The 16,502-nt window shown below is 43.1% G+C and overlaps 1 protein-coding gene across 1 annotated transcript in view; it reads right to left on the bottom strand.

The window, feature by feature from the left end:
• Positions 1 to 16,502, bottom strand: part of LOC106498925 (vasoactive intestinal polypeptide receptor) — a 122,872-nt gene that overhangs the window by 70,082 nt on the left and 36,288 nt on the right. Inside the window, exon 2 of the mRNA XM_067292003.1 lies at positions 9,570 to 9,666. Coding sequence (XP_067148104.1) covers positions 9,570 to 9,666 — 97 coding nt within the window. The remainder of the gene's footprint in view (positions 1 to 9,569; positions 9,667 to 16,502) is intronic.

The raw sequence follows: 16,502 nt of genomic DNA, 5'->3' as shown, positions 1-16,502 counted from the left end.
TTTTGATAATAAAAACCCACCCAGATCTCTGTGAAAGTAGGGAGTGCCCACGTGAGCACTTGGGAGGTCTCAGGGTTGTACCACCAGGGGCCTTGATGCAGCCAGGAAAAGCACCACCTTCCCAGCCTTGGGTGAGCGGTCCATCCCCCCCCTTCTGTATGCACTACCTAGAGCACACAAATGAAGCCCTTGTGCTGCAGTCAGCCACGCAGTGCCTGGTCTGATGATGGAGGACCTGGCAAGCTGTAGATAAGAGGGCCGTCATACAAACCCAGACCTATGCATCATACATCCTGGGAGGTCTTACGCAACTGGGAAGGTAAGAATTCACTTGAACTTTTACAAGCAAGGAACTATTAATTATTTCTTATCTTACTGCACTATAAACAGATGGTGATGAATAAACAGACTCCTCATTTAAACTTCATTAACGTTTTTCCAGTCTGACTTTTAATTTCCATATGTTCACTGCTTCTTCTCCCATCAAACATGCCTTGACTTCTTGCAAAGAGATGGACAAAGAAACCCAAGCTCCAAATTTGGTCCGTCAAGCCAGTGCCCACCGCAGGTCTCTGGAACTGTGAAGGCAGTTTATGGAGGATAAGCACCATGGGCTGTTCCCCACTTGGATTTGTTTGCATGCAACAGTGCTGATGATGAGCTTGCAGGACTCAGCTCAGTCGCCCACAAGAAGTGTGAAGCGTGTCCAAGTTACTCACATGTGAACTGGGATGGGGGTACGTTTGGCATTATTTTCTTTCATATTTTTGACTTTTCTGACTTTTTGATTGGGTTTCAAATCCTGCTTGGAATTCAGACAGGTCTAGACTGCAAATATAAAGTGTAGCGCTGAAGTACCTAAGCTATCATTAAACAAATCAGTAGTAGAAGCAACTCAACTATAGCAGCTCCTTGATGGCTACTAGCAATCCCCACACTGGAACTTATAAAATCACCTCAGCTATCCCCACATTAGTGAACTGTAGGGTACAGATATATAAAACAGCAGTCTGACCCCGTGAGATGCTGACAGCCTCCAGCTGTGAAATTCTGGACTCACTTCACTTTCACTTAACTTCAGCAAGAATTTAGAATCCAAATCAAGCAGGTTTTCCCTTTTGGAGAAAAACAAATCCTAACAAACCATAAAGTGAGGGAAGTTCCATAGAGGTAAGTGCAAAGTCCTTCACCTGGGGAAGAATAACCCCTTGCATAAGTACAGGCTCCGAGCTGACCATCTAGAGAGCAGCTTTGCAGAGAAGGACCTGGGAGTCCTGTTGGACAAGAAGTTGACCATGAGCCAGCAATGCATCCTCGTGGCAAAGGCCAATGGTATCCTGGGCTGCATTGCCAGCAGGTGGAGGGAAGTGATCCTTCCCCCCTATTCTGCACTGCTGGGGCCACACCTGGAGTGCTGCGTCCAATGCTGACCTCCCCAGTACAAGAAAGGCATGGACCTGCTGGAGCAAGTCCAGCGAAGGGCCACTAAGACGATTAAGGGACTGGAGCATCTCTCATGAGGAGAGGCTGAGAGAGCTGGGACTGTTGAGCCTGGAAAAGAGAAAGCTCTGGAGGGATCTTATCAGTGTGTATAAATATCTGATAGAAGGATGTAAAGCAGATGGAGCCAGACTCTTCTCAGCAGTGTCCAGTACCAGGATGAGAGGCAATGGGCACAAACTGAAATACAAGAAATTCCATCTGAACATAAGAAAATACTTCTTCATTGCGAGGGTGGTTAAAAAACTGGAACAGTTATCTAGAGAGGTTGTGGAGTCTTAACCCTTGGAGATATTCAAAACTTGACTGGACATGGCCCTGAGCAACCTGGTGTGGTTGACCCTGCTTTGAGCAGGGAGGTTGGACTAAACCGTCTCCAGAGGTCCCTGCTGACCTCAACCATTCTGTGATTCTAAGCCAAGGAACAACGTTAATGAAGAAAACTGCATCCCTTCTGCTTAGATCATTAGGCTCTGTTGTCAGGAATCTTCTGTTGTTTAATGGTCTTCTCTATCTTGAATATTTTCACTCACACCCAAACCTCCATGCCACTGAAGTAATCACCAAGTTCTGGTCAGTATTCCCGCACCAGAGTGCTGTCAGATATTCCCGCCGCTCTCCAGGAAGGCCGTTTACCTTACAGCATCATGCTTTCCTGCACAACGGCACAGCCTACACAGCTGTTCACCCCATGCAAACATGCATCACGCAGTACCTTGTTCAATGCCATCCTTAAATGACTCTCACACTTCCGAAAGAATATCTGATTGTGGAGGGAATTGATTAGCAATAACGAGATAAACAGATAATGAGCACAGACAGCTGACCTCAACTTGACTGCTTTGGCTGTCTCACTGTTAAAAAAACAAGAAAGAAAGAGAGGTTTACTTTTTTCTTTTCTTTTTTTTTTGATCGGATACTTCAAATTAAACCGAGCTGTTTGTAAGCTGCAGCCCTGGAGAGAGGAAGTTTTCCTTCCAAAAAAACAAAACAAAATCCCTTAGTTTGTGCTCTGGGATTGTTACATAACGAAAGCGAGTGCGAGTCAGCAAGAAGCAATGCAGTTAAGGTGGTGAGATTTGCCTCGCAGCATGCCTTTGGGCCCTCAGCAACACTCCATATGGGAAGAGATTTGCCACTGTCTTCAGGCCTGGAAAGCAAAACTCCCCTCAGCCATCCTTTCCTAATCCGTGAGAGTTTCCCTACTGTTGCTAACTGCATTATCAGCTAAGCAGTGTACTGCATACAGATGTCCTGAGTGAAAAAGTGTCAGGAGTAAAACCCTGGTTTTCAGTGCGTCTGGGTTCACGTTTTTGGCTTTTGAAATCTGCACATAAGCATTTTCAAAGTAACTAGAGGACTGAGGAACTCAACTCATTATATGCTCCTAAAACTACTAGGCACCTAGGAGAACCCCAGGCTGTAGGATTGCTTTGCCATATTTACTTATTTAAGATTGCATTGCAGGAGACACCGCCGGAGAAGCAGTCCTGCATGCATTTCTCCCAGTACTGCCAGAGAGCAAAGAGAAAAGCAAGAAGACACCCCAGGAGGGCTGCTGGGCAGTGTGAAGCCTCCTCCAGGAGCAGGTGCTTGGCAGAACAGGAACTCCTTTCTGCAGGGTGATTCCCAAAAGCATCCCATCGTCCTCATCCGGCAGGGAGGCAGGGAGAGCTCTCCGTGAAGGGATTCACATCTCAGGCCTGACTTGGCTGAAGTCATCCTGGAGTTGCCCTGGGACAGCGAAGAGCAGAATTTGTTTCTTCCTCCAGGACCAAACTCAGCTCTCAAGGGAGGCTTCAGGACGAAAAGGAAGACTCCCGCGTGCTTTGGCTGATGAAACTTTGGGATGAACTGGGATCCTCTTGAACTACACAGCTGAACCCACAGAGCTGACCTGTTACCAGTTGCATAAAATACACCGACCTTGCAGAAAGCAGTGCCGTGGAGTCACTGGCAGTATAAATGCACCGAGATGATGCTGTGCTAAATGTCTCTGCTATGATGGATGCCGGAGGACTTTCAGGACTGGAGCTCTTACCTCTTCGTGCCCATTAATGTACTGCAGTGCTTGGCACTGGGAACTAGAGCAATGCCTTTTTTGTGTGTGTGTTAGATATAACTTGAGCTTCCCTGAGGAACTCCCTAAGCAGCTCATTGGGAAAAAAGACTTGCAGCCATATCACCAACAAAAACTGCACCCGCAGCCATTAGAGACTGATGTAAAATACTACATACAGATTTATTTTGGAGAAGAAAGGAGGGGAAAGAGAAGAGGTAATCTAACTTGGATGCCCTGAATTTTCTCTTTGAGGGTGTTATTTCCCTCCAGGTGCAGAGTAGCTTCCTGAGAATTGAAATTGTCAGTGCTGCCAAAGTGCTGCATTTTCCATTATTCTGTCTTCACAAGGTGCTTTTATAACTCCAGATCACAAAACAGCCATGCAGCTTTCAATCTGTTTGTTTGTCCTTACCTTACCCCTGTTAAGTAGCAGATATTACTATTTCTATTTTAAAGGAGGAAAACTAAGGCCAAGAGACTCAGGAGCCAACTTAATTTCAGCAATAGCACTGCTGTAGTTGCAATAATTTATGGATATCAAGTGGGGTAAAGTTTTCAGGGAAAACAACCACTAGAGTAGCATGGAGTGGGATTAAAACATGTTTAGGATGGAAAATTAAGGCAGTCACAGTGCATGATTCATGTTTGCATCATGTCATTACAACCACAAATGAGCTGGGTCATTAGTCGTATCTTATCTATTGCACCCCAGCCATGCCTGCTGTGAGTGGCCCACGTCCAGAAAGAAAAGCCAGGCACCTCACACATGACAAAACTACAGATTTCACTAGTCCAATACTGGGGTATAGCTGTGTTTGATGGAACCCAACAGCACCTTCTCCTTGGCTGCATGATGGAGGGAAGTATGACCGAAATTCATTTCCCAACACATCGAAACCCAGCAAAGAGACATCTATATCACCTTACAGAAAAGGTATAGGCAAGGTCACAACTGTCTTTTAGCAACACAGTAACTCTCCTCAAACCAACGGGAGCTGTGGACTTTCACACACTGCCTAGCTGGGCCAAGTTAGCCCATGGCTATCTGCAGTTGAGGATCACCGAGGATATTGGATACTTACCTATTGGGATAGTCCATGCTGCTGGGATCCGAGATTAAAGCTAAATGGCATATGCCTATACATGCTACAGTTGTGTTTACACACAGGGAACTCAGTTTAGCTGCCTGAGACATCTCATACCATTTGAGACACCTTAGGGCACTGGTCTAGAAAACAGAATGTACAGGAGACCCATGTCTTATTGAAGCAGCAGCCAGTGGCCTGGTGAGACGTGCTTGAGCCTCTTACATTGCATGAGACATCTATGTTTAGACCACTCCTTAAGGGCACAGATACCCTTGTGGATATGCCTTAAATACCTTAAGCCATTTCAAACCATGCTTATTTCAAGATAACTGAATTACATGCCCATGTGGGAACTGATTAAATCATTACTGGCTATAGTGGAAGCGTAGATATGTTGCTCACATGCTTTTAAAAATACAGGCATTTTATTTGTTCCATAGTGCTGGTGAATATCAGACCAATGATCCAAGTCCTGCAACCTCCCACTTCCCTGGTGGGAAATAACCCACCAGGTTATTTCATCTCATTTACAGAGTGTGCCAAGGAAAGAGTGCTAGTCCCTCCTAGGAACTAGAATACTATTGAGCTTTATGACTGCAGCACCACATACAAGACTGCTGGAAATCAGACCACAAGGATTTCATAAAACTGAAGAGGTCCTGTACAAAATGCAAAGTTCCAGTGACCAGGATTTAAAGAATCTATTGAAAACTGAATTTCCACAACCAAAACTTTTTCTTGTTTCGCTAAAGATATGGTTAAATCAAATTCTCACCCTTGTCTGAATTAACTCCCACCCAGTATTCAGCCTGGAAGTCTCCATATAACAGACTAGTGCAATAGGTGCAGCCGTGCTCTCAGCAGTCTCTTTCTAAAGGACTTTCATTCCCTGTGCATTCCTCCATAGTTTGCATTGAAATTGAGACGACGCAGTTTGTATGTCATCTCCTGCATTGAACAGGGAAGTTTCATACAATTTGCACAGTAACAAGTTTTTAACGAGATTTTTAAATAATGCTACAAATCTGTGAACACACAGATTCATCATTTGTAATGATGGAACTGGGACTTCACCTTATTTGTCCAAATCCCCTCCACACCAGTGAACAACAGGACGGCGTTCATCCGAGTAATGTGGTTATTTTCAACACAGCTATCTGTTTGAGCTGTTCACCAAGACTCCCATCATACTTATTGAAGATCTAGTCATCAGAGTCAAGAGACTCTGAACACGATTCATCTCATCCTAAAAGAGGTGGCCTATACTTGGCCTATACTTGGCCAGAATAAGTTAGAGATACCTAAAATTAGGTGAAAGAAATCCCTCAGCAAAAGTCATTCCCATGTGATGACTTCTATATTCAATCTCAATTATCACTGCGCATCTTTACCAGTTATCTTAGCATCGAGGCAAAATAACAGGGCAGTAGATTGCAAGGGAAGTCCAGCACATGAAATCCAATCTTGTGTGCAACATGCAACCACATCTTACAGACCCTTTCATAAACTGGGCAAGCTCTCATGAAATCAATAAAACTCCTTGCCCCAGATCTCCTCTAGCAAGGCTGTTCAATATCCTCTGATGGTCAGAAACTTCCTTTAAAGTCCAGATTTCAAATTCATAGCCAGCTTATTCTGGCTTGTTACCTAAAACTGGTCTTCCCTGCTGTTTTTCTCCCTAATGACATCTTCTGCAGGCTATCCTGTGCTGAAAAGCTAACCTCTTCTCCTCAGACCTGGTCACCCCATTCCATTTGTGACCCCTGTGTCTCTCCTCTATCCCTGCTTGAGTCTCCTCAAACATGGACATCTTCATGGACACTAAATCACACTCCTAAAGGAACAGAGAGGCTCTGGTCTTGCCAATAAGTAGTATCTGTGATCCAGGCCTGCTCATAATAGCAACAGCAATTGGAACCTACTATCAGCTCTGAAAATGCAAAGATTTAATTTGAAAGAAAGCACAGATTTAATGCTTTCCATGCAAATACACCCACTATAATGAATGGTTTTGCAAAAACAAAGTAGTGTTAAGAGAGACATTATTGTTTATAAGTGGATATTGTTTATAGTGCTTATCCTGAGCTAGTGATCAAGCTCACTGCTACCATCAGGTGTGGTTAATAAATGACTAATTATTTGACACATCAGATTACACCTGTGATTAATCCCTTCTAATCAATACAATTGATAATGGCTTCTAAACAAAGCTTTATTTCCAGAACGTACTGAAATTGCATGTCTCCTTAATTCAACTCATTTAATTAGAAAGGATAATAAATTGGTTGTTAAACCTCAAGTGATTTTCTTTTTGCTAACAGGATGTTGTATGTGTGGAAGGCAATACACACACCTGCTCATAAATCAAGGCAATACATTGTGGATGGCAGGGAATCTCAATTGCTTTCCATTCTCCTTCCCTGTGGGACTGAAATTTCCTGGAAGATTTAGCACAGAGGTTTTGTGCTAGGATTTTTCTCTTTCCAGCAACACTCCTTAGATTAATGGTAATTGCTCTCATAATTTGGGAGCTGCAAGATCTCTCTCCACCAAAAACCCTGTACCCAAAGTTTTATTTTGCAACTGTGCCCAGTTACATTCATCGAGTTAGGGAACCTCACTAAAGAAAAACAGCTTTTCTTCCTACTTGTGCTCACATACTTGTGCCATGGACACTCCAAGGGGGAAACATGCCATTTGGGCACTTAAAAGTTAGCTGTCCACGTGACTTTCAAAACAGGCATCTTCAGAAGATGATTCACCAGATGTATCATAGCCACTCATTAGAAAAGCCAGATTAATTGTTCTTTAAAGATGCCTGTTTCTGTTGACTGCAAAGGAGGTTGTGAAAGTCTAGCTCAGATTCTGATGTCTAACTCTTAAATGCCTACTGATGCATGGGGGCAAATGGATGCCAACTGCTTTCCGCACAGTTGGCGCTGTAATATTTGGTTGGATACATGCTGTGGAGAAACATGTCCACACGCAGTGTTCCACATTGATGTCATCACTGACCACTTTGACCCAGGATGTGCACACATACACAAATGACATCTTACATTGACTCAAGAGTAACAGATACTCTCTGGATGACTAAAAATATTTCATAGTGCTCACCACCATGATTTCAGAATCAGTCCAGTTTAATGACTACTGATAGTGAGTTGTAGAAATGCAGAATCCTTTCAATCCAGTATTTCAACATTCCAGTATGAAAACCAACCCCAGAAGATTTTTAGATACTTGCTACTGCTTGGATATAAAGGGCTTGAAATATGACTGAGTATGTTATTATGTTAGAACCAGGCAAAATACTTTCAACCATCTATTCAGTGGAGAAAAAAAAAGTGTTTTGGAGTATACCTGGGTGAATTTAGGACCTAAGCTGCTGAGACTTTCCAAAGGGGGGGGGGGAGGAAATGAGGAAAATCATTTTGAAAAAGCAGGAAAAAATATTTAACGCTAAGTATTTATTCTTTCATTTTGAATGCAACTGTATTTAATTGAATTTCTTTAAATGCCCCTGAAAATTAAATAAAACATTTAGCTGGCTTTCAAATGAATGTTTTTAACTACCCTGACTTTTCCCTTCTTTACTAGATTCCAAGAGAACATTTCTTCAAACTGCTCTATTTAACTGTAAAAGGATATTTGAAATATTTTCCAAATCAAAGGAAAGCATAACTTAGCAGATAAAAGCAGGAGCCAAAAGCCATCCTTGCATTCAGTAAAGCTCCTCCAGGGATAGGCTTGGCACAAAAATGTTACTCTACCATTAATACGGAGCATGCAGAGCAAGCCTTCTGTCTAGCCTAATCAAAAGCAACAGTGAGTGAAAGAGGATGAGAAAACATCTTTCACTCCTTCAAGAAGTGGGATGCAAATTTCATGCAGGATATGCATCTTCCTACCCCTTTCCCTGGCAATGTGATCCCTTGTTTTCAGAGCCTGGTGGTCTATCATTGGTCCTACACCTTTTTCACTCACAAAACCAGGACCTGTAACTTGAGAGAGGCACCTGGAGGAGGAGAGGTCGAACACCCAAGAGTGAGGCAGTCCTCACTCTTGGAGCTTTGACAACATCGCTGTGGACAGGACAGGACCAAAAACACCAGCTTTCTCTCTGTGCCTTCCAGAGTCTGGGCGGTTGAGCCAAAAATCTCCTTATCCCAAGCCGAGTGCAGGCCACCCACTGGGGAACTGCACCAGCACAGGCTCTTCTGACCCCATCCCATGTCCTGTCTTGCAGTTTGGTCTGTAAGCTCACCCCTCTTGGCCATGTGCTGTAGCCTCTCTCCTGAAGAAAGGAGTGGATTAGGGTCCTGGAAAGCCTTCCAAGAGAACTGCCTCATGTAGCGTGTGCTTCATGTCACATGAACAACGAGGGGCTTTGCAGCCACCTGATCCAACCTCATAAATATCTTGCAACCTTGGAGCACATCCTTCCTGCCTCCGCTCTGCCTCCAGGACAGAAGCAACCTTGGCACTGGGATAGGAAAGCAGTTCAATAGAAGGAGTAGGTGGCCATAATTTTCCCTGAAGCAAACCCAGGGCCCATGAAAGTTTCAGTCTTTCAGAGCCCAGGGAAGAGTTGGTTAAAGGCACTTTCAGTTAAGAGACATCTCTCTCTCGGCTTGAACACATTGAGACACCTAAGCTAGGCTTTCTCAGCCAGGAGATGGTGGGTGATCTCCAGGAAGCTATTCAAACTTTTGATTGAATCACACTTTGGAAGTGCCTACTTCTCTCCATGGACTCCTCGCAATGCAAGAGCTCCACATTGGCTGGAATGAATCCAGCCACAGCATCTGCTGTCCTGCTCCTGCAGCAGGAGGAGTGAGAAACAGCACAGTCAAGGTAGATGCGAAGCTGGGTGATGCTGGCTTGCAGACCAGGGAGGGAAAAGAGCTGCCCCATACCTGAGGTCTGGTTATCCCCGGGCAGCTCCGCCAAGCACTGGTGGCGCTCTTCTTCAATCTCCTGCATGATGCTGCACTCCGGACGTGTGCTGGACACCTACAGAAAGAGTAGAGAAGAAAAGAGTGAGGCCAACCATCTCAAGGATGCGTTCCAGGTGATTCACGGCCAGCCGAGCTCTCTCGGGTCGCTGCACAACAGGGATGTGCATCCAGCCTTATTTTACATGTGCTTGAGGGAAGGGAGTACAACCCAGTGACAGCTGAAAAAACAGGATTTCCCTTCTTGCCTTCCTTGAAAAACCTGCCTTTTTCTGACAACTAGGAGCAGTTCTGCTTCGTTATTCTCTGGGAGCCCTGCTTGACTAACTGAACACCAGCAGCTATCTAGGGCAGAAAGATGGCAGCTTTAAAATCCATGCCAATAGCAGCAGGATCTCTGCTTACACAGTTTATTCCCTCCATGCTCACGTAGTCTGCCTTCTGGCTCATGCTAACTCAATGCGGAAAAAAAGCCAAATCAACGGCTAAGAATGAAATCTCAGATGCAGATTAAGAGATCAGGGAGCTAAAAAGCAGGAAATTCCCAATGACAAAACTTTTTCCCCCCAAGTGGTTTCTTCTCAGTAAGATCTAATTATATTATGTTTGTAATCCAACAGTGTCTATAAAGGCCCAGGTAATTAATCAGGGACTCCTTACATCACATACTTTATGAACTACCTCAATCACTAAATGTGGATCGTAACAATCTGCACTCCAAAAAAGGAGCCAGGAGCTACACAAGAGGCTGCATAATACAATTTTGTTAGCGTTACCAACATGCTCTCAATTTGGAGGGAATACCTGATTTCTCTGCTATGGCAATAGCAAGTAGAAATCTAGGTACCATTCCTCAAGGCGCTGTATGAAACCAAACAAAAAACACCTCATCTTTCAAAGAGTTTGCATCCAGCCGGAGAAACCTATTTAGAAACTCAGCCGCAAAGAGAAATGATGTGAAGAGAGCAGCAGTCACAGCACGAGGTTATGCAGTCACTGTTGACCGCAATGTAGGAAAAACATGAGTTGAGTGAGCTTCTGGGACAGATCTGAGGAGCACAGGAACAGCCTTTTCATGTTGGAACTCACTGATTCAGTGTTTGCTATTGTTGAGTTTGGGAAAAAGCATACATTTTTATTCAAAATAAGCATAGAAAGAAAAAAAAAAAGACCTTTTCATACTTCTCATTTGAAAATGTGCATGTTATTTTTCTACCCATATATTTGCCAAACAAGTTTTTAAGACAGAAAGCCCAGAAATCCTTTGAAGGAGCAATTGTTTAATATAAGTTGCCCTTTGGATTAAAATTATAAAGCAATTTAGCATATTAACTTTTATCCTCACCATCTCCTATTAACCCAGCCTGGTCTCTTCTCTCTTCTACCACATGCCTTGCTCAGATTGTAATTTTCTTTAGGTTGGGAATAGGCCTTCATTAGTAGTGTGTAAACAAATGTTTTTTGCTAGCCTGTAAGGGGGTGAATAATTTGGAGATGTCTTGATGCTCAAAAGTTTCCTTTTCCCAAAGAGAAACAGATCTAAAAAAATTTTATTCTTGCTCATCTGAAATACCATATACTCATTTCGTTTTAACTTCTAGTGTTTCTTCCCCTTTTACTTTATCTTTAAAAAAAAGTGAGGGGTTTCCAGAACACTTGCTTAAAAAGAAAGATTGAAATGTTCTGTTTTCAAAACATTCTGTTTTTTTCCAAGGAAAGTTAAAATTCTCTGGACTTAAACTATTGCCAAATTCATCTCACATCTATAAATAGCTTGGGTTCACTTTATAAATTAATTCATACAGCTCCAACTTTGATCAGGGTTCGAAAAGCACTTTGTACTTTCATAACATAATTTTACAATTTTTTATGCAGCAAATTTTCTCCCGAGCCCATTAACAAGTACTTCACAGCTGTGTCTCCCCTTCACTAAAAATTCAAGCCTAGATTAGTTGATTGCATATTTACCTCTATAGCTTGATATTTACTTCTAAGAAAATGTTTTATTATCACCTTTCAAAAAACAGAGGCTGATGCATTGTTAGCATTCTGAAAAGTGGGCTCTTGACAGAGTCAGGTAAATTTGTACAGCTGTAATGTAAAAAATGTTGCCTTTCTCAATCCAGTCCCAGAGGAAAGGCATCTGTGTTAGGCAAAAAGCGCTGGAAAAAACAGCGTTCAATAACTAAAACCCCAAGACACAGGCAATCTGGCTTTTGTAGGGCTGGTGCCGACTTGGCGTGAGATTTTAAGCCAGGTGGATGGCTCTAAAGACTGAAGAAGTATTTGGGTGCCCAATCCCCACTGCTTTCAGGAAGAGCTGGACACTGAGGTGGGATTTAGTCTCCTGAATAGAGGTATCTAGTCTCAACCGAGATGTCCTAGGGTATCCCTCCTGGCCAACAGCCTTCACTCCAGGAGGGCATGGTCCCACATAGATCCTACCTGGCATCTGCCAGTCCTATCCAGCTGCCCTCAGATATGCTAAGCTCTCTAAAACAGCGCTAGATACCTATGTTTACGGTGGGGATGTATCTCACCTCATTTTAGCTGGAGAAAAGCTATGCGTTTAGTCTGAACTAATTTTTACCCTCCCTTCTAGTCAACACCATCAGCCAGCGTCAGCCCTGGAGGTGTTCATCCCCCTTTGCTGGCTGTGGTTGGACCAGTTCAGACTGAAAAAAACAACTGTTTAGCTGCAGAAGGTCAGCGATGTGAATTTAATGCCTAAAGACCTTTAACTGAATCAAGGTCAACAGACACTCACATTTGAGGCCTTCTAATTTATGGCTCATTTTCCACACTCACTGAATAAGTAAATAAATAACTCAGACAAACGCAGCAACCCCTTTCTTCCTCCCCAGTGATAACCCTACAACCTGCATACTGCAACTGCTGTTGCTGCAGGCCAGAAAAGCCAGCAGGAAAACCACAGTTTTGACTATGATTAGGAAACAAGAGAGTGTTCCTTTTTTGTTGGCAGGTCAACAGTCCAGCTGGTGGGATGGTGATAGGGCAACGCATTCGATTGCCTTAATTCATCTCCCAATTGACAAAATGCTCATGACTGAACAGTTTCCAGTAGAGCTGGGAATTTTGCTTGCCAAAACGTGTTTTCCCTGGGATCAGAGGCTAAACAACACTCCTTCCTTGATGTATTCCTTCCCGAAAAGGCTGAAGCGGACTTTCTGGATAGCTTGGTAAGAGCTCACTTTACTTATTCCCCAGCTCTTTTTTTTTTGCCCTGTGGAGAGTGCAGTGATTTTGGGCTTTGGCATCCTTCACAGCAGCAGGCAGATGAGAACACAGACATGTGGCTGAAGACTACACCAATTCATGTTTCCTACACAAAAAGTGTAAATAAAGGGAAAGTGTGACCAGCTTTGGTTACTTCACATTGACATCTGCTAGTAAACAGTAATCCAGTTTCCTGGGTATATCCAGGATGTGTAGCTAGCTGAAAAATCAATAAAATCTCCCTTGCTAAGCTCTTCTGGAATGCATGAGGTATCATGTAAGAATTGTGCTGGATTTGTCAGGGGCTGTTTTTCCTGCAGGCACTCTTAAGTCCTTAGCAGAAAGACGAAGGGAATGTTTTTCTGGACATGATTTCTGTAGCTCTGAATTCTGCAGCAACTCTCAGGTGGAATTATCCCCAAAGTCTTTGTTAATGAGAGTTTTCCTTCCCACAGGATCCCAACAATTATTAAGAGGATTACTGCACAGTCTGCTACTGCAAAGAAAGGCATTGTGCACATTTTTTAATTAAATACAATTCAAAGGATTGTCAGAGTCTGAAGGAGCCACAGAAATATTCAGGTCTCATCCATGATGTCTGTCTCCAGCAGGACCAGGGCTAACCATGGGCCAGCTCCTTTGCTCATATGGCAACTCTGCAAAGGCAGGTGGGATCCACAGTGATGCCACAGCTGTAGGCACACAGGAATACAGGTCCACGAGAAGTAACTGGGCTTCAGCACCTCTCTGTTCCTCAATCCCAGAGTGTTCCTGGGCTCACCTGGAGCTCATTGCATGGAGACTCCAGCAGAGAGGCTTGGCCTTGGGTACCAGAGTTACCACAGTGATAACTGGATTTGGAATCAAACAGGAAAGGAGGAGAACAGAAAAGCCTATGGAAGATGAAGTTACATCCCTCACCCATTTCTGTTCAGCTCCCAGAGCCTACACGGCAATGACACTTGGGCATATTTCTGCTAGTTATCTGAATAAAGATACCTTCCTGGAAGCTATAGGAGGGAGTAACAGTGTAAAACAAGAGCATCCATTGCCTTCCTACAGTTTCTATAACACGGCTTTGTAGTCACTGCTGTAGGTGGAGATGAAGTCTCTCAACCCTTTTCCATGTGGACAACAAAGAAAACAAAACATTTTAGTAGGTAGGTCTTAGTTCTGACAGTCCTATTTTTTCCCCCTCAGTCTCAGACTAATTCAGTGCTATTTCAGATGTCAGGACAGCTGAACAAACAGCAAAATTACATCAGTAGATTCTGGATAAGAACCAAGACTCAGCAGCATAAACCAAAGAAGCTACTCTGGCTAGGCTATGTCAGAAGAAGAGCTTCAGTCCAGTCCTTCATTTGTGCTCATTATTTATATGACCACGGGACTGAAGGAACCTCTTAGGCAACAATCTTGGCTCATGATTCCTTTGACAGCTTCATCCAGCTCTTAAAATTAGATTTGCAGTTTCTTTTTAGTTTCTTCCTTTTGAACATCCTCAGGAAAATGGAGTTTTATTCATAAAAACCCTCTGAATGAACCAAAAAATACAATGGTTCAAGAGCAAGAATGAGCAAAGAGAGTGGACCAATGGAAGATACCAACAAAGGACTTCTGTCTTCACCTATGGGTAACACAGTTTCTAAAAATAACACCGTCAAAGCTGAGAGCTGCAAAAGCTTTCGTGGCCTTGACCAAAAAAAAAAAAAAAAAAAAGACATTAATCATTTATGGAGAATTATAATTGTTTGTTCTACTAAAGGACCTTTGCCTAAGGATGCAAAAGCACATTACAAATATGTCATGACAGCATGGGGAAGTGAGCGTTAGACACCAGTAATATAGGCATAAACTGAGAGATAAGGCCAAGTTCAAAACACATCAAACACCCTGTGTGGCCTTCATAAGGTCAGTAAAGAAACTTTAGTTTCACGATAAATTGTGAAAACAATTACTTTTTTTTTTTTAAGCAGAGACAGGCTATATTCCACTGTGACCTCTACTCATGTTTTAAGCACACTTCACTGCAAGTAGGCCATCTGTAAGGGACTCTGAGTGCGAGGGCAGCAGCATATGTCCCTAGGAGGTTTTTCCAAATAAAAGAGGTCCAGGCAAATACCCAAGTATCCTGACTCTCAGTTTGCTGTTCAAACCACTCCATTTTATGCTTCTGCCAAATACAGTCATGCCAATAACAGATCTATCATTTGACAAGGAAAGCAGATGTTCTTCCTGCTCATCTAAGCAGGCCCTGTCAAACAAAGGCAGCTTGCCCAAATCAATCCATCAGCTTGGAGGCATGGAGACTTCATTTAGGCTGATTGTCCCCTCTGTGCAAACAGGGTTGGAAGATCATGGAAACACGTGCAGAGCATTTTGCAAAGAGCTTGGAGACCCAGAAGAAAAGGGAAGCTGAGCAGCTGTGTTGCTTAACTCCTTGGTGACAAGCTTGTATATCCCTCTCTTGGAAAGCAGAGCTGAACTAGGGTCTTAAGCAGGAAGCAATACCCAGGCACTGGAGTAATGACACGCAGTATATTAAAAGAGAGGCAACTCTTCACTAAATTCCCTCTACTGAGTAGGAGGGGGCCCTGACGGCTGGATAAGCACATTTAGCTCCTTAAAATATCATCTTGAGTAGGTAAGTATGAATTTCCTTTTCAGGAAGCTCAGAATGAAGGATTTTAATTCAGGCTATTGCAGAAATACAGGGAAGCCATAACACTGAGATCAGTAGTGTTTAGATCTACAATTCAGGGCACAGAGGAGCAAAATGTCATGGTATCTCTGTTATGGTTGCAGAAAAAAAACAAGCAAGAAAGGATAGTTATATGCCCAAGATTACACAGGAATAGCAAAGGAAGGAAAGAAGGGGACTCCGCTATCTAGCTTTTGCAGTAATCAGAGGGCAGCAAAGTAGCTCACAGGTTGCCCTGAAATACTGGTCATTAACTGCTTTTAATTTACTTTAACCTTTGAGTCTAAAGAGCAGAGCTTGGTTAAGGAAAATTTTGCTCTTTTACTTAAGGAATATCTGGCATCTGGGTTCATAAACTGATCAAACCTTCTGGAGGAAATTCAGCTCCAAAGCTTCTGTTCAGTCAATTACAGAAAGAGCAGGAAGACAAATAAAATTCCCGTTCAGAACTCCTCAGCTCCCAGGACTCAGCTGGGGAGCCACTGAGCCAAATGTACATGTCTACAGTATGGACATCTACATCTGAGTAGTTCACGTTGATTCTCCTTCCTAGTCTGTGGAGAGAAACAGGCACTTGTAGGCCATGATTCACTTTATAACTGTATACTTTTTAACTGTCTAAACTGTCTAGGAACTGTCTAAAATAGGTTAAATGAAATTTACTTTATACCATTTCAGAAAGGGAGACTTAAGCAACTGGCTGAGGAGTGGCTATCTACACGGCCGGTATCTAAAGTTAAATGAGATAAACCCCACAGATCTGGGCTCAACTCTAAACTGAACAATTATGCTCCTAACAGTCCCATCCTTACCCAGCATACTCCAAGAAGAGATGTGAGATGGTAGTTGGCAGGATCCCTGTTGAGAAGTTGGGTGAAAGACTGCTAAGTGCTCCAATACATTTACATGATTGGTTGTTTCAAGATATATTTACTCTGAAATGCTGTTGTTCCAAA

This window comes from Apteryx mantelli, chromosome 2 (genome assembly GCF_036417845.1).
Source record: "Apteryx mantelli isolate bAptMan1 chromosome 2, bAptMan1.hap1, whole genome shotgun sequence".
Taxonomy (NCBI): Eukaryota; Metazoa; Chordata; class Aves; order Apterygiformes; family Apterygidae; genus Apteryx; species Apteryx mantelli.
This window is presented reverse-complemented; position numbering and strand designations above follow the sequence as displayed.